Source organism: Myotis lucifugus, unplaced genomic scaffold, assembly GCF_000147115.1.
Source record: "Myotis lucifugus unplaced genomic scaffold, Myoluc2.0 scaffold_397, whole genome shotgun sequence".
NCBI classification, from domain to species: Eukaryota; Metazoa; Chordata; class Mammalia; order Chiroptera; family Vespertilionidae; genus Myotis; species Myotis lucifugus.
Window position 1 is genome coordinate 85,375 of NW_005871445.1, and position 21,236 is coordinate 106,610.

Sequence of the window (21,236 nt, forward strand, 5' to 3'; positions counted from 1 at the left end):
GGCCGCCAGCGAGGCGGGGGCGGGTCCGCCCGCCGCCCTCGGCCTCACCGGTCCGCCTGCTGCCCTCAGTCTCACCGGTCCGCCCGCCACGCTCCGCCGCGCGACGTGAGCTATTCGGGGACCGCGGGTCGGGATGCTGCCGGCCAGCGCGGCCACTCGCGCGCCGCGCGCCACTCCTGTCCGTGCTTCTGGGGCCACGTCCCGCTCTTCCCGCGCCGGTGCAGCCCCGGGCCCCTCCGAGCCCCTGCGAGCCCCAGCTCCCCGAGGGTGAAGCCAGCCGACCCGCCACCTGGACCGGTCGCTCCGACCGGGGCCCTCGGACTCCGCTCCCTGCCTGCTCGGCCGCCTCCGCCACCATCTGGGCGGGATCCGGCTCTGGTGTTTTGAGGAGGGGGTGTGGTGTCGGGAAAGGAATCCTGGGGATTTCTGGCTCTCCCCTTTTTTTGGCCTTCGGGGCTTCAGACTCAGGGAACTCGCTCATGGCTTTCTTGATGAAGAAGAAGAAGTTCAAGTTCCAAACCACGTTCACCCTGGAGGAGTTGACGGCGGTCCCCTTCGTGAACGGGGTCCTCTTCTGCAAGGTCCGGCTGCTGGATGGCGGGGATTTTGTCAGCTTGTCGTCCAGGTAAGGCGCTGGGGCAGTCTCGCCTGCAGGGGGGTGTGTGGGGGGGTGATAAGCGACATCTAGCCACTTGGCAAGTGTGGAAGCGCCCCTTGGGGCCCTGAGAGTCCTGAAGGTTATGTGTGTCTGGGACAAGTTTGCACAAGGCAGGTAGGGTTGCACGATCTGGGAGGTCTGGGCCCGAGGGATCTGACAGGGTGCCCGCACCCCTGTGCAGGGGGTCTATTTTTCAGCCCTCTCCTGGGGCCCTACATGCAGCCTGCTGGAGCTCCATTCTGCAGACCTGCACAGAGCCCAGAGGGTTTGTGCCATGAGAGGCCGAGATGGGGAGGATTGTTCCAGGCCGCCTTGCACCCAGATGGCCACTCAGGCTGTCTGTGATTCAGAGCCCGGGGCAGCCACAGTGTCCCAGGCACTCCCGGCTCTGGGAAGGCCAGACCCAGGTACACCCCGTCTGCCTGGAGGGAGGTGGCTGGATGGTGGCTTGCCCAGCCCCCTCTGAGTGACAGCCCTCGTCTAGCTGGAGCGGGGCTGCTTTGCATTGCAAATGCCCTTGTCAAGGAGGTTGCAGCCCGCTCTGAAAGAGGCTTGATCAACTTTGGTTTTGTGGTCCCCGTCCTGCAGGTCCAGCTGCCCAGCTCACTGACGAGGGCGACTGAGTTCCCCAGCTGCGCCCACTGACTGGGTCACGTAGTCCTGGCCCGCCAGGGAGAGCGCCTTGGAGTTTGACAGAGAGGGGTTGGCGTCCTCGCGGTGTCACTTTCTGGGCCCAATACAGGTGGCTGTGCGTGTTGTGGAGATGTTTCAGGAGATAGAAGGCGGCGCAGGGCCTGGCCCAGTGCCTAGGACACGCTGGCTCCCTTCCCTGGTCTGTCCCTCTGCTCCTTGGGCCTCCTTGTGGACCCGGTTCGCTGGAGCTGCATCACGGTGTTCTGAGGTGGGGTGCTTGTTAACAGAGGGAGAAACTGAGGCCCAGAAAGAGGAAGTAAGTGGCTTGCCAGGGACTTGTCAGTAGGCAGTTGTCAGCTGAACTTGGCTTGTTTGGAGACCTGTTGGATGTATCTGGTGGTTGAATGTTCTGTTGGGAGGAGAGCCATGCAGCCTAACCCAGATTTAGGAATCTGTGGTGTGGACAGGGTGGGGTGCCTTTTTGGTGCATTTGGGCCCACTCAGGCCTGGAGGTTATCCAGTCTACTGGGAGCTGCTTATCTGAGGAATTCAGACAAGAGCTGCCCTTTGTTGAGGGGTGGGTAGTGGGGATGGGGTGGTGGATATACGGTTGCTTAGGAAGCCTGTGATCCCGGGGCCACCCACAGCCCCAGGCTTCAGGGAAGGGGCTGTGCTCAGCTGGGGCCTGGGGTTGGCCACTCACTGGCTGGGTGTCTTTGGGCGTTACCTAACCTCTGTCATTCCAGCAGCCAGCAGTTATTGGTGCTGTGCTCTCCATTTTACTAGCACCTTTCACTTAGCTCTTTGACCATGGGACAGGGTGGAGGTTGGGCTGGGGGTGGGACTGTAGGATTATTATCCCCATTTTATTTATTGATTGATTTGAGAGACAGAAACATTGATGTGAGAGAGAAACATCAATTGTTTGCTACTCAAACGCTCCCCGACCAGGGATCCAACCGGAAACCTGGGGTGGGTATTTGCCCTGACCAGGAATCGAACCCACCACCATTTGGGGTACGGACGACGCTCCAACCAAGTGAGCCACCCAGCCGGGGCTGTTATCCTCGTTTTATAGAGATGGAAACTAATGCTCAGAGAGGGAGTGATTTGCTTGAGTGAATACAGCAGAGCCCAGATTCAAACTCAGGATGTGCTTTTAACCATTATCTGTTCTGCCTTTGAGCCTTAGTTTCCAATTCTGTGAAATGGGAGAGGTCACACCCACCCCTAGAGTTGTGGGGGGATGAATAATGTGTATGCCATGTCTGGCTCAGCAAATTGTTGCATCAGTTGTTTCTATGGCAGGGGGCCCATCCTTAGCTCCTCCCAGGTCTTAGGGGGACCAGCTAGAGTCAGCAGGAGGCCTACAGTGAGCTGGGGGTCTTGGATCCTCCTGAGGAATTGTTATTCAGTCCCAGGCTGAGGTCTCTCCTGGCTTCCTAGGCCCTGGGGCCACTGTCACCCTACCTGTCTGCCTTTCTGTTGCTCTAAAACCTGCCCCCTCATCCGGGAAAATCTGGAAAGTTCCAGGTCTCAGCTCACAGCTGCTGGGTTTCACCTCTGCCTTCCCTTTTTCCCTCCTGGCAACAGGCCATGGATTCCCTGAACCAGGCCCAGCCCTAACAGCCTTTCCCAGCCCTCACTGTGGATGAAACCTGAGTGGGGCTGAGGAGGGAAGAGCTGACACTGAGCCCCCCAAAGCTGGACTCTGGGTGCCTGTTTGCTGCTGCGCAGGTGTGGCTGGAGGGAGCAGACATCAGTGTTGGGATCTGAGGCTGCTTAGAGCTTTGGATTTTGCTCAGGAGATAGGGGTTTCTGGTGTTTTGGTTTTTTTTAACTCCTTCACTCCAGTCCCACCCACGCTGGTCTGCAAGCTGACAGCCCCACCTCACCGCCTACCCCTCCAATGAACAGGCTCCAGTGTTTTGGAGTTGGGGTAGGGTTAGGGGTGACGAGTCTTGCTTAGATCCCGGCCCCAGATCCAGCAGCATACTCGCCTCAACGCCAGGGACCCCTTACATAGCCCAGAGACTGGTGGCAGCCGCAAGGTGGTGTCTGAGAGAAGCAGGCTCGAGGCCCCACCCATGCAGCACCCGCCTTCCTAGTTGGAGTGTTTTCCTATGTGCTGGGTGCCATAGCAACAGCCGGGTACACAGTTCGAGCCTGACCCATTTTGAGCAGGTAGAACAGGTGGTTTGTCGCACTGTTCCCAGCGTCATCTTTCTGACGCCTCCTTACGAACCACAGCCCTCACAGCTACCATGTTCTGGGTGCCTGTGCTGTGCGCCAGGTGCTGTGCCGGGAGTCATAGGGCAGCTGCCAAGGTCCAGTTGCAGAGTTTGCAAATGGTAGGTCTGCTAATCCTCTTGGCCATCCATCCAGAGAGGCACCCAGGCCAGAGAGGTGAAGCCACAAGCTGTAGGTCACTCGGCTGGTAATTAAATTGGGAAAATAACCCTTTTATCATTAGGGTTTAAACTGCCTTTGATTGTTCATTTACCGTATGCCAGGCACCTGCTGAGCACATGCAGTGCATGATCTCCAAACCACCCCATGAGTTGATGAGGAAACGGGTCAGGAGGCCTAACGTGATTGGCCCGTGTCACTCAGCCAGGGAGCAGCAGAATTGTGATTTAAGTTTGGGCTGATCCAGCTAGAAAGTCCTGCCTGGCCTTGGCGGCAGAGGACTGGAAGCAGCTCTGGCCCCATGCGATGTCCCCAGACCTTCGAAGAAGATTCTTTCCAGTGGGTTGGGGGTTGTAGGAAAATCCAGATAGGGATCATTTTGAGGCACTGAGCTAGATCCTGTGAGATCTGAGGATAAGGGGCCCTGGGGACATAGATGGGGGTGGGACTGAAGTCACTGCCATGGATTTGGGGCCAGGCACAGACTGGCACCGTGGTATAGTGAGCATGTGCCAAGGACCCTACCCGGAGGGAGGCCTTCTAAGCAGGTGCATCCAGATGGCATCTGGGAGGCTTTTCCAGGGGTTTCCAGGGCGTGGGGAATATGCACAGGTCCTAGCCAAGTCTGGTGAGTCTGGAAGCAGTGGGTTGGACTGTGTTCCCCTCAGGGTGGGCTGGGAGCCAGTTTCCAGCCTCAAGCTCGTCTGTCCTTCAGGCAGGCAGAATCCCAGCCGTCTTGAGAGGTCTCTGTGTGCAGCTGGCACTGGTTCTGTGGCCTGCCCCATGCACGTGGCTGGTGGTGTCAGGGAAGAGAGTGAGAGGGAGGTGTTGATTTACCTTACAACAAGTCCTCTCTGGAGGAGACAGGCAGAGTGTCTCCTCAGCCAACAGATGAGGAAACAGGCCTGGGGCAGAGAAATGGCTTATTTGGGTCACTTCATGGCAGGAGCTAAGGGTGAGCTGGGCGTATTCTGGTTTGGCCTGATCTCTGTCCCCGGTGCCTCAGTACCCCTTTTTGCATGAAGGGGACAGGGAGGACCAGAAAGAGAGGAGGGGCCCCTCCAGGGGCTCTTTCTGCTCTGGACTTGGATGCCAGGCTGTCCAAGAAGCAGACTGTGTGACTTGGGGAGATACCTCCCCCTTCCCTTCTTTTAGGGCAGCTTTGAATCTTCAATTGTCTCTTCAGTGAGGTTTTTTTTTGGGCAACCTGTTGAAAGAGGGCACTGCCTTCCCTCCGTGGGCCAGGCTTTGAACCAGCTGGAATGGGAGGCCTCAGAGGAATGCTTGAGATTTTTGGGGCATGAAGAAGGCCTTGGACAGGTCAATTCTGCAGCTGGAAGCCCGGTGCCCAGGTCTGGCCAAGCCAGGTCTTTGCACATAAACCACAGGCTTGGCCAGGCCTCCGATTCCCCGAGGCTTCCTCTCCCTCCCTTCTTGGAAAAGGCCGCTGAATGCCACTGGAATCTGCTTGCCTGAGATGCCTGCTCTCATACATCTTGGTGGGGAGGGACACGGTTTGTGAGGGGGCGGGGATGTGGAGGTGCTGTGGGATCTCAAGGAGGGCAGGGCATTCATTTTCTGTCACAGAGCAGGAGCACTGGAGACGGAGTATGGAGAGGGAGGAAGAGGCCACGTTTCTTGAGCACCCCCTTGGTGTCCTGGCCTTTCAGAGATAAATGGGACCAGACAGCCCTGCTTCCATGAAACTCCCCATGGAGGGGGAGCAGGTAGATCTGGGGCAGGTCCTCCCCAGAATTCCATTAGATTCTGGTGGACCAGGGGAAGGCATTTCTGTGCGGTCATCTGTCCATTTGTTTGACAGGTGCTGATTGGGCACCCACCCCAGGCTGGACACAGTCCTTGACTTCATGGAGCTCATGATTTCATGATGGGGCACATCATTGCAACGGGGAGGAGGGCGTCCGTGAGTAACTGGCTCTTTAGAGAACCCGGAAGGCCAAGGAGAATTGGATTGGAGAGAGGTTGGGAAGAGCCTTTAGGGTCAAGGCCCTTGGCTACAAGGCACTCGGTCAGTGGTCTAGGCAAAGGGCTGGCATGGTAGGGGTGCAAAGAGGGCAGGAAGGGGATGGAGTGAATGAAGATATGGGGGGAGGACTAGACCGTTCCTGACCTTGGGGATCTCGCCAAGGGGCAAGGAAGCAGTGTGGCCTGGTTTGCCAGTTAGACTGGTAGCTCTTGGCTGCTGGTGGAGACGATGAAGGGAGAAGGCCTGACATACCCTGGAAGGGACCGCTGAGTTGGCTGGGCAGTGGCAGACAGAGTGGGCAGGTGGGTGTCCTCATCTCGAAGTGCTTGGCACCACATCTAGCACTTGGTAGGTGCCGGAAGGTGGACGTTCAGAGGGTGCCCAGTAGCCGAACGTAGCCCGGCTTTTTTTGCCTCATACAGTGCTCTAATAGTTTTTGCAATGTGAACATCCAGACTTTTGATGTCTTTTAAATTGGAGATTCTGGCAGTTTTTGACCCAAGGGGCTTTGCAGCTGCCTCCTCTGAGGGCTGCCTGCTCCAGGCTTCTCCTGACCCCACTTCCTACCCTGAGATCCCTGACCATGGTTTTGCCTCCCTCCTTTTACTCGGGCCAGCCTGGTCGCTGGGGTCCCTGTGGAAGGCCTTCCACGTGCAGTTGGGGAGGCATGAGGAGGCGGACCCCCGTGGAGAGAAGTCCTGCTCGCAGGCCACAGGCCGCCCTTGCCAGCTAGGCGGTGGCCTCAAGCCAGCTACTGGCTTCCCTTGGGGCCAGACCACGCTGCTGCTGCCCTTGGTGAAGCCTGAAGCTACCCAGCCTGTGCCTGGCCTTGGTGTCTGCTCCTTAGACCTGGCCTTTGCAGCCACTGGCCACACCATTGCAGGTGCCAACGTGGCAGCCCCTGTAATCTGCCCTGCAGCCTGGCACTGGCAGAGGCCTGACCACAGGTGATCTGACTCGTGGGGTCAAGGCTGTTCCCTGAGGCCTGTCCAGGAAGTTCCTCAGGCCAGGGCTTCTTAGTTGCCTTTGAACTCTGCTTGTTCAGTACCTGGAAGTCCTGACTTAGGTTCAGGAAGTTCTGCCTGGGCCTTGTGACTGCTACTAGCGTGTCTGTTCTTGGGCCTTAGGCGTCTGGGGACTCAGTGTGTGGTGTCTGGTGACTGCCGTGTGGTGAAGCCTGTGGTCACTCGCCTGTTGCTGGGGCCGGGCGGTCTAACACCCATGGTAACCAGTATAGATTTATCCTCATCTCACCCAGGCAGCCACAGAAAGGCTTGAGCTGGGGAGAGACATCAGGTTTGCGTAGAAAGACCGCGAACAAAGGTGGGCGGGGGGGGGGGGGGGGGGTATCTCTCTTCATTAAGGACCTTGCCTGGCAAGTGCTTTGGGTTGTGGGGATACCAGACCTGTCCCCCGGGCCCCTGATGTGCTCTGTAACCTGAGGTCTGTGACTCCTCTCTCTCCACGAGGTCACACTATGCTATTGGTGGCCTTGGCGAGTGAGGCCTGAAGCTGCCCAGCCTGTGCCTGGCCTGGGTCTCTGCTCTGAGTGTTAGCATCCTGGGCTTGGAACACCTCTCAAGTGCAGGTTGGAACCGCCTCTCCTGGATATCAACAGGTAGTAGCCAGCCACAGGCTCTCTAGTCAAATTATTCTAGCACTAGGAGCAAGGAGCTCCAATGGAGACTGTCTGCGTATTCAGACAGGCAAAATGTTCCCATCCTCATCCTGCCCTTGCTGCCTGTGTGACCTTGGGCGAGAGACTTAGTCCCTAAGCCTCAGTAGCCCTCCCTCCCCAGCAGGGCTGCTGGTGCCTGCCTCCCAGTGTTCTTGGAGGTCACAGTGAGATAATGCCTGTCAGATATCCAGCTGGGCTCCTGGCACCTGGTAGAAGCACGGTACTCACTGCAGTTCGTCCTCTCGTCCCTGGGCTGAGTCATGGCAGTGGGCTGGATGGTGCACCTCAACTGCCCCTCCTTGTGGGCCAGGACTGACTGGGGTGTTTTGGGGAGAGGGTACTTCCCCAAATGGGGCTCTCTCTCTGCCCTCTGGAGGGGTCGGGCAGGTGAGGAGCACACCTAGTATCCAAGGAGCAGGGGCCTCATGCTGGAGTTCAGGGTCCCAGTAGGGTGTGTTGGCACCCCTGGAGTGCATGGCTCTGAGCCTGTGAGAGCTGGAGTGTTCCCGCTGGGTGGGGCTGGGCTGGGCTGGGCTGGGGGAGGCCTCTGCCTGTGAGAAGGGGCCCTCTACACATTCAGCTCTGGCACCCACTCTGGCAAGCAGAAGATAGCTCCCCACATGAGGTGGAGGGCAGGGGAGCGGGTGAGAAAGACAGGGGTCCCTCAGTTGAGGGGAGACCCCTGCCCCTCTTGGCACTCCCCTTGCTTCCACCACACCTTATACTCTTACTTTGGCTTTTTCGGTAGCCTTGTCCTCAAGTTCCCTACCCCTGCTTCATCTAGGAAGCCGTCCCTGGCTACTTTTGGCCTTGCACACTCACTGTGGGCCCACATCTCCGGATACTACAATCCCCGCTCCCACCTCTTAGCTCCTACCCCAGACCGTGGGCAGGAGTAGCCTCTGTTGCATCTTAGTCCTGGTGCTTCCTGCCATGGGTTGGCCCAGTGCAGGGCTGGGACATTCTTCCCTTGGCACTGAACCAGCATGGGCGCTGATGGTGCTGTACTGTGTGCCGGCTCCTCCCAGCTGCTGGGGTCCAGCCCCTCCCCATTGGTGCCAGAGGTATCAGTCTGTGTCAGGAGCAGCCCTCGCCTAAGTCCAAGGCAGCTGGGGCACCACTGGGTTGTATTGGATGGACCATCTGTGGGTGATGGGGAGGAGGAGGGGGCTGGGCTGCCCCAGGCTCTGCAATTGGACCTTGGCAGCTGCCCTGTGACTCTGTGACCATGGCCAAGTATCTTGTCCTCTTAGCCTTGGGTTCCTCCTCCAACAAATGGGGTGTGGGTACTCATCTAGAGGCAGGAAAGCTACTTGAGAGCAGGGCACCTGCTCCCCAAGGACCAGGCACCTGGCAGCTGAAAACAGACTAAACCTGCTGAGAGGTTTAGCTCGGTGCTGGGGAAGGAACTGGGGAGGGCGGAAGTCTGGGTCCTGTTCGCACGCAAGGCGCCCTCACCTCCCACCACTTCCTCTCTGACAGTGCTGGACTTCTCTGCAGACCCAGGGCAGCACACCTGTGGCTCCCCCAAACCTTACTCCCTCAGGGGCAATTTCCTGAGCACTTCTATATGTAGGGCCCCGCTCTGGTTCCTGGGGACACAGCCCTTCCCCAGCAAGTCCCCTCCCCAAGAATGATGCTAGGCTTGGTCCCAGGATGAGTAGGTTAGTGGTTGGTGGGAGAAGAGCAGCCCAGGGCAGACTAAGGCAGAGGCAAGAGTGCTGAGCAGGGAAGAGCCAGTGGCCTGGGGGCTTGGCCTGGGGGCTTGGAGTCAGGGAAGGCCATGAGAGGGGCTGGGACCTTATCTGAGGGCAGACATAGAAGGGTGTGAACCAGAATCAGATTTGTATTTTAGAACCACCAACAGCAGCCAGGGGGGTGGTGACCACTTGGGGCTCCCGGTGGCAGAAGGGGAGATGGCTGTCATCTGAGATGGGTGGCTTCCCACCTCTGCCATCATGGGACGATTAAAACAAAACTGGAGCCTGCTGCACACAGTGGGAATGAACAAGCTGCTGCCCCTCACAACAGCGCCGAGTGTCACCAACAATGTTGAGGAAAGGAAGCTGGAGGTGAGAACGTGCGGTGGATGCCATTTGTATCAAGTTCAGAAGCAATCCACTAAAAAGCACCCATCCTGGTACAAGTCAGGATGATGTCATCTTTGTGGGGGTGGCAGTCATGTCTGGAAGGGGCCTTTAAGGCCTGTGAAGTCCTGCCTCTTGGGGGCTGGCTACACGAGACTTTGACTATCTGCAAGCTGTGCACTGACGCTGTTTGCACATGTCTGTGTCAGAAACAGCCTGGAGACGCCCACACCTGTGCTGGTGCTGGGTGCCAAATTTCTATCTAGACAAAAGTGAGAATCCTTCTTGGGTGCCTAGAGGCCTGGAGGAAGTCCTTGGGCCTTTCCAGGGTCTTTCTGGCGGGGCAGCCTAAACCATCAGACCTGTTTATGAGACCATAAGTCATCTCGGCAGCTGCCAGCCATCTTCTTTGGCTGGGGCTCTTCTGTCTCTTGCAAACCCTGCTGGGGCTGTTGGGCTGTGGAGCTTGGCCATTCAGAGAGAGGGCGGGCTCCTGAGGCTGCCAGACCACAGGACCTGTCTGAACGTTGCTTTCCTCATCTGTGAAATGGGGTAATAAGCCCCTTCTTGGTGCTTGGATTGAATGAGTTAACACCCATTATGTACCCAGCATAGCCCTGGGCATAGAGTACGTGCTCAGTGTTCAGTAACGGCTGGCAGTGGTTGGTATTAATCTAGAGCAATTATTGGAGGGGATCCAGTGGTAGAAGCAGAAGGGAAAGGTCCACGTTCCTCCCTCTCTGCCTTTCATTGTTTCTCTTCTCCCTTCCTGTGGTTCACCCACTCAGCAAACATTTGTGATTAGAGCCAGGCTGCTGCCCTGCAATGGGCCCAGCAATGGCCAGTTCAGCCATGGTCTCTGACTTGGGGCCCATGAGCCGGGGAGACCATTAGACACATCAGCTCAGAGAGGTGCTGAGCACAGCAGGGAGGGGAGGCATCAACCTCTTCTGCCTGCTCTGGCCCTGACCCTTTACTTTGGGGATCGGCCTTTGGCTGCCTGGTACTCTCCCTGTTTGCCAAGAGAAGGCCGGACCCTGGGTTCCAGCCCCTCTCAAGGATTTCGTGTCAGCTAATGAGGAATCAACATGGACCTGGGTGAGAATGGCCACACCCATTTTGGATGCAGGCAAGACAGAAACCCAGGTTTAATCTGGATGTAGTCCCAGTGTCCCCACTCAGGCCTGGCTTGTAGTAAGTGCTCCGTTTATGTTTGTGGGGTAAGTGAATGACAGAAGCTTCATCGGCCCAGGGTTGGTCCGTAAGTCTGCAGGAGAATCATGTCCAGGAGAAGGTAGAGCTTAGTAAGTCAGAGCCTCATGGTCCCACCTTACCCCGAGCCCTTCATCCTGTGGCTGGAATCTCGGAGGATAGCTGGGAAAACAGGCCTGAGTCTGTGCTGGCTCTGTGAGCTGTGACTCTGGCGATTTCCTGGTCACCTGGGAAGCTCAGGGAGCCATGGGGAGTGCTGTGTGGAGCAGTGGGAACACCTGGGGGTAGATCCAGATAGCAGTGACCCTGGACCCCTCAGACTCTGCAGAGAGCTAGAGGACATGGCCTGATCTGGGCTGGGAGGCTCCTTTCCTGGAGGTGGAAATATCAGTGCAAGAAGGTCTAACGCAGCCCTTGTAGAGAGCAGGGCTGTGCAGGTCACTGAGTCATCGGATACTTTCTGAGCACCTACTATTTGCTAGACACCATCCTGCAATAAGCAAACAAAGGCTTCTAGGACCTTTGTGCTCTGGGACACAGGAGCCTCATTCCGTTTTCCACATACCTAAGACCCAGGCCCAGAAGGGGAAGTAATTTGTTCAGCCGCAGAAGTTGGGGGGAGGAGGGGCTATGGAGTTGGGAAGGGGCTCAAGAGGACAGGGACATCCCGTGACTTGCCTGAGTCTAGCTATTTGAGGAACCGGGCTCTGGGAATATGGATCCCTCCCTTTGGTCTCTTCCTTTCCTGGAATGATTCAAACAGCACCCAGGCGTGAGTCAGTCAGGAGCGGCACAGGCACACCTAGGCCACCTGTTAGTCCACCTTCCTGGACATCCCAGCCAGGTTCAAGGCCTGGGGGAACGTCCTGATCCAGGGTCCTGGGATGGAAAATGGGGGCTCTGTCGGGGCCTTGCATGCCTGGCTTCCTGCTGGACCGTCTGTCTCAGAGTCACTTCTGACGGTGGTGGCCATGTGCCCGTTCAGCACGAGTCCCTTTTGGGTATGCGCCTGGCCTCTCCTTCATTAGGCCTCTCAGCAACCCCATGAGCTAGGGCAGCATATGACTGAGGCCCAGAGAGGTCAAGTGTCCAGTGGGTGGCAGAGACTGGCCTTGGTCCCCGACCTCTCTGTTTCCCACACACACGATTTGTGAGGAGGCCTGCTGGGAGTCTCAGGGGCTCCGGAAGGGCCATTCCCTGAGTACAGCCAACCCCGCAGCTCTGTGTTTTCTATAGTCGTGTGTCCTGGGGGAGGGGAAACTGTTGCTACAGCTCAGCTGTGTCTCTTGCTTTGAATTTCTACCCTCCAACCTGACCCACCTCTGGCATGGGGCCCAGTTTGAGATTCTGGGGTAGGACAGCGATGGGTTCAGATTACAGCCCTCTCCCAACCAGACCTGGGCAGGTGGCTTCCGCTCTCTGGGCCTCAGTTCCCCCACTTATGACATGGAGATGGTGGTACCTACCTCCCAGGGTTGGGGTCTGGATTCCAGAGGGCCAGGCAGGGAGAGCTCTCAGTTAGGTGCCTCCTAAGAAGAAAGTGCTCAGGAGGCGGAAGCTGACGCTATTAACTTCTACAGGAGCATTTTCCCAGTTCTCCCTCCGGTCCCGGATTGACCTGGCTTGGTCCCTGACACCAGCAGGTCTTGATGGATTTGGCCCAGTGCCATATCTGTGACCACGCACTCTGACCCAATCACCGCCCCTCCTTCAGTGTAAGTCTGGTCTCAAGGCTGCCTCTTCCCTCGTATTGAGACTCGTGGTGAAGGGTCAGCCCACAGAGCACAAAAACATTGATGCCGCAGGCCCTGAGAAGGGCGTCTATGTCTTGGCGCATTTTCCCAGCCATCCTGCAGGACAGGGGAGGGTGCACATCTCCCCTTGCCCCCTGGGCTGACCTGTGGACTCCCTGAGTGTCAGTTTGCTCATCTGTGAAGTGGGTGGTGGTTGTGCCTGCAGAGAGTTAATGCTTCAGCAACCCCTGGCTCATGGGAGGGTGCCTGGGAAACAGGCGCCAGGCTGGGCCACATGATGTGGGGGTGGGCTTCGCCGGGTGCTTGGGGTGGACCCGCACTTTGTCACAGCCAGCAGTTTACTTCGGTTCTCTTCAAAGGCCAGCTCTGCTCTTGGGCTGTGAGAGCAAGAGGGGGTGCCCGTTGGCATCAAGTGAGAAGAGCAGCCATGCATTCTCCTGGGTGGTGGGAAGCTGCCTCATAGGCTGACTCTGGGTGCAGAAGGCAGAGCAGGGAGGCGGCGTGCCTGTGCCTGTGAAACAGGAAGCTGGCACCTGCCCACTCTGGGTTTTTGATCCATCTCAAAGTTTCTGGGCTGGTGAGTTGCAGGATTCGAACCCCTGTGCATATGGCTCCAGAATCCGTCCTGCTTCCCCACCAAGCCTGAGTGAGCTGAAGTCCTCAGTGTGCTGTCCACTCTGTACTTCTCAGGTCACTTGCTGCCTCTAGCCTTTCCTCCCAGCCCACCTGCCAATCCCCGGGCCACCCTCAGGGCTCACATTTTTTTAAAAAAATATATTTTATTAATTTTTTACAGAGAGGAAGGGAGAGAGATAGAGAGTTAGAAACATCGATGAGAGAGAAACATCGATCAGCTGCCTCCTGCGCACCCCCTACTGGGGATGTGCCCGCAACCCAGGTACATGCTCTTGAATGGAATCGAACCTGGGACCTTTCAGTCCGCAGGCTGACGCTCTATCCACTGAGCCAAACCGGTTTCGGCAGGGCTCACATTTTTGACAGGAGAACAGAGAAGGGTCTTGGGGTGCCCGGTGGCTCCTCTGAGCCCTTCAGTCTCCAGCACAGAGTGGTTTGGCTTCTAGGAACGTCTTGCTGCCTCATGGTGTTGCCGGAGGGGGTGCTGGCTGTGTCAGAACTGCAACAAGCTGCTTCCCCTGCACACGGCCCTGAATTCCTGGCAGGAGCCAGACACTGCTGGGCTGCCACGCTGGCCACGTCGCCGGGGTGAGGCTCTACTGCCCCGCAGCCCCTGGATGGACGCCTAGGCTGGTCCCCGGGCAGGCCCCTCCCCAGGCGGCTGTGCTTTCTTCTCTTCGGGGAAGCACAGGCAGATGTTGTCAATTTAAATTGTTTCCTTATTAGAATCCTGCCTTTCCATGGCTGAGTTTCATCAGCTGGGAACTTGGATTGCATCACCAGGACCCCTCCCTTCTCTAGGAACCTGGCCAAGGACTGGGAGATCACAGAGTGGGCGTGGGTTGGGGGAGGGGGGTTGCAGGCTGGATGCTGTGGTAGTCCCCCAGGGCCCACCAGTCAGGAGGAGGGACTCCTGATGCAGCCTTGTTCTGGTTACCTCTCATTATAGGGGCCGGATGGGAGGAAGCAGGGGCCAGCCTTCTCAGGAACCCAGGAGCACAGCTGGGGCTGGGAGGCCCCTGGGGTCCTGCTTAGTTCTGGTGGCTATACCCTTTCTTAGCCGGGTGCCCAGCCCCTGCTTCAATCACCTGGGAGCTTGTTTAAAACGTTTAGTGAAAGGCCTGCTTCACTGATTCTCAACGGGGCGGGAGGGGGGAGGGGGTAATTCTGCCGCCACCCCTTCCCAGGGGAGCATTGGCAATGTCTGAGACATTTTTGGTTGTCACAGCTGGGGTTGTGCTCCTGGCAGGGTGCTGCTAAACATCCTGCAATGCATAGGACACCCCTGGAAAAACAAACAGAATTATCTGGTTCAAAATGTCATGAGCACAGGTTGAGAAACCCTGCCCTACAGAGTCTCCCTTTCTGGCAGGGCCAAGGACTTTTCACTCTTGGCTTTAGACCAGCGGTTCTCAACCTGTGGGTCGCGACCCCTTTGGGGGGTCGAACGACCCTTTCACAGGGGTTGCCTAAGACCATCGAAAAACACATATATAATTACATATTGTTTTTGTGATTAATCACTATGCTTTAATTATGTTCAATTTGTAACCATGAAATTGGGGGTCACCACAACAGGAGGAACTGTATTAAAGGGTCTCGGCATTAGGAAGGTTGAGAACCACTGCTTTAGACCTTGAGCCCTGCCAGGCCAGGGCTCTGTGCTGGGCAAGCATTGATGACAAGGCAGACATGCAGATGAGTCCTTAGCCGGCAGCGGGGAAGGTAGAGTGCCAAGTGTGGGTGTGGGGCCTCCCTGTAGCTGTCTCCTGGGCTGCCCCACTGGGTTCCCTCCTGACCACTGCTTGCCACGCTGAGCCTTTGCTCCCATGTGAACTCCAGGGAGGGGCCCTGAATGATCCTCTGCAAGGACCTTGTAGGGGCGTGGCAGCCCGTGGCCAGGAGGTGGTTCCCACTCTACTGACCCTTGTCACCTGCATGATGGAGCCAGTGCCCACAGTGTTTGTGGATGCGGAATGGAGGCCCTGGTCTGGGGCCATGGAGCTGCAGGGAGTTCTGGCCTGAGGATACTGGTCTGGTGGGGTGCTCTGCTCTATTTCAGGACAACCTAGAAATAGCTGAATTCTGCCACTGTGATGGCCACCGTGGGCTGCGGTGGGTGGGTGGAGGGCTCACCCCGCCTCTCTGGTATTTGGACGTCTAATTGTATATCTTAAAGCTAAAAAACGAGACGCCCCTGAAGCTGCCCTGAACACCCAGGCTCTGTAATTACCTGCCCCTGGCAGGCAGCCCGGAGCTGAAGGCTCAGGCCCCGAAACCCCCAGGCTAGGGAGTGGGCCTCCTTCATCTCTTCCCGGGGGCTCTGGTGCTGCCCAGAGGGCAGGGCGAGGGTGGGCCCAGTCCTTGACTCAGGTAGGTGGAGGTTCAAATTCCTTTTGCTTTTGACCAGCCCTTCTAACCTCACAACCTTTTTTCATTTTTTAACTTAAATTTCACTTAGAGAAACAGTTTTTGGACAGAAACGAAGACAATGGCCCTGAGCCCCCTCACCCCAACTTAACCTTGCGCTGCTTCCGAGGGTCTCTGCTGCTCTGGGAGTCCGTCCCCTCGGTGGCTTTTTGGCCTCTGACCTCATTGCAATGGAGGACTCCTAGAGGAGTTGATTTCCCCCCAGGCATGCTTTAAGAAAAAGTCACAACTGATACGTCCAGTTCAAAAAGAAAAGAAAAGGGTCCAATACTCCTCCCCCACTAGATCCTCATTTCTTCTCTGTTCTTCCTTACCTGCCTGTGCACATGTGGACGCCCGGGTTGCGAGCACCTCCATACAGCCCCTTTGTAAGTTTGGGGCCAAGATTCCCTCCCCAACCTCACTTCCCACCGTTCTCCCCCTCACTCACTCTGCTCCAGCCACACTGGCCTCCTTGCGCTTTCTTAAGCACAGCGCGTACATTCTCACGTCAGGGCCTTTGCACTTTTTGTTCCTCATGCCTGGAGCTCTTCGAAATTATCTGCATAGGCCACTCTCTCACCTCCTCCAGCTCTTTACTCAGAAGTCACCTTCCCATTAACGCTCCCCTGACCATCTCTTCCTCGTTCAACCTACACCTGGACACTGCCTGCCTCCTTCCCCATTCCTTTTCCTTAATAGCACTTACCACCATCTGATGTGTTTGCCTCATTTTGTCTATCTCTTACCCACTGCCAGACTATAAGCCCCTTGAAGGCAGGACTTTCTCTGTTGTGTGTACTGTTTATGTTCCTAGGGCCTTCAGCAGTGCCTGGCACTTAGTAAGTGCTTAATAAAAGGTTTTTTAGAGAATTGAGTCTCTGAGATTTCCTCAAACCTGGCCTGGCCAGCTCCCACCCTGGGCTCATGGCCAATTGCTTGATATCCTCATGCCTGTCTTTTTTAATGAACATCTATCCCCGCCCCCCAACATCCCTCCTCATTATCCCTGTCTTGTGCCTGGGACCCCGGGCCACCTCACTGGGGGTGCTCAGCTCCCTCTCTCCAGAGGGGCCCTGGAGGAGGTTGCAGGGCTGAGTCCTGGCTGTGCCGTCTCTGGCTCACAGATGGGCCTGGGTTGAGACCACACTCTGCTCACAGCTCTGTGAGTTACTCAGCCTTTCCGAGCCTCACTTTCCCTGTCTGTAAAGTGAACCACGATAACACCCAACTTTCAATGTAAAGAGTCCCAGATGGCACACAGTAGGCCCTTGGGAAATGGCCGCTAATGGGGTATGTATGTTGCCCTTGCTGTGACCTGCTGGGGTAGGCCCGGGCAAGGCTGGGAGCTTCTTCCCTTGGGAGGGGTGGCATTTACTAGTGTGTTTCAGCCCCGTGGATCTCAGAGGGAGGCCCAGCACCTGATCCTGTGAGCCCTGCCTGGGAAGACGGAAGACGCCTGTTACCTGAGCCTGGGAGGCCTCCACGTGCCTTTCTCTGGCCGGGCCTGCCAGGAATCACTAGGGGGCCCAGGCTTCCTGGCTGGGTGTTCCCTTGGCAGACTCACAAAGGGGAAGGGAGAGAGCCCACAATTTGATATCAGTTTTTGTTCCAGACACTAATCCTAATTCCTCTGGGTGTTTCAACACGCCCAGCATTGTGAGCTTCCTCCCAGGTCTCCAGCGACCGCGTCCAACTCCTGGGCTGGGTCCAGCAGAGGGGGTGGGAGGAGATCTGAGGGTCCGAGTGGGAGCTGTAGCCCCCAGCTTCCCCCCTTTTAAACTGGGGCCTTTGGCTGCTTGGGACGTGTTTCCACTCTTCGCCCTTCCACCCACTCCACCAGGGCTGCTCGGGCCTAAAGCCAGACTCCATAGTGGCAAGACAGAGCCGCTGTCAGAATATGATCCAGAGTCCTCACCATGGCCCCGGAGGGCCTGGCCCCTGCTCCCTTGCCAACCTCATCCCGTCTGTTCTCCTCCCCAGTCCATTTAGCTGCTGGCCTCTGTGCTGCTTTCCCTCTTGCCAAGCATGTGTCTACCTCAGCGCCTTTGCACTTGAAGTTCACGCTTCTGGACCGTTCTTCCCCGGTTTTTGCTTAGCCCTCAGCCTCATTTCACTCCAGGCCTTGCTTAGAAGTCACTGCCATAAGGGCTTTCCCTAACTACCCACCTGAAGTAGCAGCCCCCACCTTCTCATCTCTACCCAGCCCTCCCTCCCCACCACCCCTTCCCTGATCTGTCTTCTCTGTTTTTCTCTCTTTATCTGACTTACCATGTGGGTGGGTTTTTGGGGGGTTTTTTTGGTATCAGTTTTTTTTTTTAAGATGTAATTTACATGCCACATAGTCCACCCATTTAAAGTGGGCAATTTAGTGATTTTTAGTATATTCAGAGTTGTGTGACCATCAGCACAGTCAATTTTAGAACATTTCATCACTCCAAAAAGAAACCCCATACCCATTAGCAGTTATTCCCCATTTTCTCCCTATTGCCCCATCCCCCAGCAATCACCAGTCTACTTTCTATCTCTTATGGATTTGCCTATTCTGGACATTTCATTAAATGGAATCATACAATATGCAGTTCATTATGACTGGCTTCTTTCACTTAGCGTAATGTTTTTAAGGCTAATCCACATTGTAGTATGTAAAGTGATTTTTATTATGGAATAAGATTCCAATACACATATCCATTAATCAGTTGATGGACATTCGGGTTGCTTTTACTTTTTGGCTATTATGAATAATGCTGCTGTGAACATTCATGTACAAGTTTTTATGTGGACGTAGTTTTTTTTTTTCTTTTTTAAGGTTTCGGATTCAATTCATATATATATATATATATATATATATATTATTGATTTTTTTTTTTTTTTTTACAGAGAGGAAGGGAGAGGGATAGTTAGAAACATCGATGAGAGAGAAACATCGATCAGCTACCTCGTGCACACCCCCTACTGGGGATGTGCCCGCAACCAAGGTACATGCCCTTGACCGGAATCGAACCTGGGACCTTTCAGTCTGCAGGCCGACGCTCTATCCACTGAGCCAAACCGGTTAGGGCGCGGATGTAGGTTTTCATTTCTCTTGGATAGATACCTAGGAGTAAAATTGCCGGGTCACATGGTAACTCTATATTTAACCTTTTGAGGAACTGCCAGACTATTTTCCAAAGTGGTTACACCACTTTACATTCCTACCAGCAGTGTCTGAGGGTTCCAGTTGCTTACACTCTTGCTAGCACTTCACTTGTTATTATCTGTTGATTATAGCCATCCTAGAGGGTGTGAAGTGGTAACTCATTATAGTTTTGATTTGTGTTTCCCTGATGACTAATGATACTGGGCACCTTCTCATGTGCTTATTGGCCATTTGCATATCATCTTTGGAGAAATGTCTATTCTGATCATTTGCCCATTTTTATTTATTTATTTATTTTTTATTTTTTTAAATATATTTCATTGATTTTTTTTATAGAGAGGAAGGGAGAGGGATAGAGAGTCAGAAACATCGATAAGAGAGAAACATCGATCAGCTGCCTCCTGCATACCCCCCACTGGGGATGTGTCCGCAACCAAGGTACATGCCCTTGACTGGAACCGAACCGGGGACCCTTGAGTCTGCAGGCCGACGCTCCATCCACATTTGCCCATTTTTAATTTGGTTTTTGTCTTTTTTATTGAGTTGTAAGTCCTCTTTATATATTTTAGTTACAAGTCCTTTATCACACATGTGATTTGCAAATATTTTCCTTCATACTGTAGGTTGTCTTTTCACTTTCTTGATGCTGTTCTTTGAATCATAAGCATTTTTTAAAAATATATTTTATTGATTTTTTTACAGAGAGGAAGGGAGAGGGATAGAGAGCTAGAAACATCGATGAGAGAGAAACATCCATCAGCTGCCTCCTGCACACCCCCTACTGGGGATGTGCCCGCAACCAAGGTACATGCCCTTGACCAGAATCAAACCTGGACCCTTCAGTCCGCAGGCCGACGCTCTATCCACTGAGCCAAACCGGTTAGGGTGAATCACAAACATTTTTAATTTTGATGAAGTTCAACATGTTTATATCTTTCTTTTGTCACTTGTACTTTTGATGTCATATCGGAGAAACCATTGCCTAAGCCCACATCACAAAGCATTACCCCTGTGTTTTTGTCTAAGAATTTTATAGTTTTAGCTCTTAAACATAGGTCTTTGATTCACTTTGAGTTAATTATTTTATGTGGTCTGAGAAAGGGGTCCTACTTTGTTCTTTTGCATGTGATATCCAGTTGTCCCAGCAAAAGACGGTTTTCCCCCCACTGGCACCCTAGTTGAAAATCAGTTGGCCATAAATGTGAAGGTTTATTTTTGGACTTTCAGTTCTATCCTATCGACCTGTGTGTCTATCCTTATGCCACAGCCACACTGTCTTAATTATTGTTGCTTTGTAAAAGTTTCGCAGTCCAGACATGTGAATTCCTTAATTATGTTCTGCTTTTTCTACATTGTTTTAACTATTCTGGTCCTTTGATTTTCCAATGTTTAGGATCAACTTGTCAAAACTCTACAAAGACAACAGTTGAGATTTTTATAATGATCGTGTTGAATTTTTAAATCAATTTGGGAGTATTGTTGTCTTAACAATTAGTATTAAACCTTTTGATCCATGATCGCAGGATGTCTTTTCATTTATTTAGTTTTTTTGGTGCCCTTTACTACCCCCCCCCTTTCTGGTAGCCACCATACTGATGTCTGTCTGTGTCTTTGAGTTTCAGTTTTATATCCCACATATGAGTGAAATCAGATTGTCCTTAGCTTTTTCTGACTGACTTATTTCACTTAGCACAATATTCTCAAGGCCCATTCATGTTGTCGCAATGGCAATATTTCATCCTTGAGGAACCGCCATACTGTTTTCCATAGTGGTTGCACCAGTTTACATCCCCACCAGCAGTGAATGAGGGTTTCTTTTTCTCCACAGCCTCTCCAACACTTACTACCTGTCTTGTTGATTGTAGCCCTTCGAACAGGTGTGCGGTGGTAGCTCATAGTTTTGATTTGCATTTTCCTAATGGCTAGTGAAGTTGAACATCTTTTCACATATCTGATGGCCGTTTGTATGTCTTCTTGGGAGAGGTGGCTATGCAGGTCCCCTGTCTATTTTTTAACTGGATTGTCTGTTTCGTGTTGAGTTGTATGAGTTCTGTATATTTTTTGGATATTAACCCCTTGTGGGGAGCTACTGTTTGCAAATATCATCTCCCATTTGGTTGGTTGCCTTTTTGTTTTGTTGTTGGTTTCTTTTGGTGTGCAGAAGCTTTTTCGTTTGCTGTAGTCCCATTCATTTATTTTTGCCTTTACTTCCCTTGTCTTTGGGGTCATGGGGTCAAATTCATAAAATGTTCTCTATGACCAAGGTCCATAAGTTTAGTATCTATGTTTTCTTCTGTGTAATTTATTGTTTCAGATCTTATATTTAAGTCTTTGATTCATTTTGATTTAATTTTTGTACTAGATTACAGTTATTCTTTCGCACATGGCTTTTCAATTTTCCCAGCACCATTTATTGAAGAGTCTTTCTTTTCTCCATTGTGTGTTTTTGGATCCTTTGTCAAAAAATATTTGCCCATATACCTGTGGTTTTATTTCTGGGCTCTCAGTTCTGTTTTATTAAAGGTCTGTGTGTCTGTTCTTCTGCCAATACCATGCGGTTTTAATTATCATTGCTCTGTAGTATAATTTGCAGTGAGATAATGTGAAAACTCCAGCTTTGTTCTTTTTTCTCAG

General features: G+C 53.8%; 1 protein-coding gene across 1 annotated transcript in view; it reads left to right on the forward strand.

The window, feature by feature from the left end:
• The first annotated feature begins 28 nt into the window (after window positions 1–28).
• Window positions 29–21,236, forward strand: part of FAM102A (family with sequence similarity 102 member A) — a 35,259-nt gene continuing 14,051 nt past the window's right edge. Inside the window, exon 1 of the mRNA XM_006102075.3 lies at window positions 29–625. Coding sequence (XP_006102137.1) covers window positions 480–625 — 146 coding nt within the window. The 5' untranslated portion in view covers window positions 29–479. The remainder of the gene's footprint in view (window positions 626–21,236) is intronic.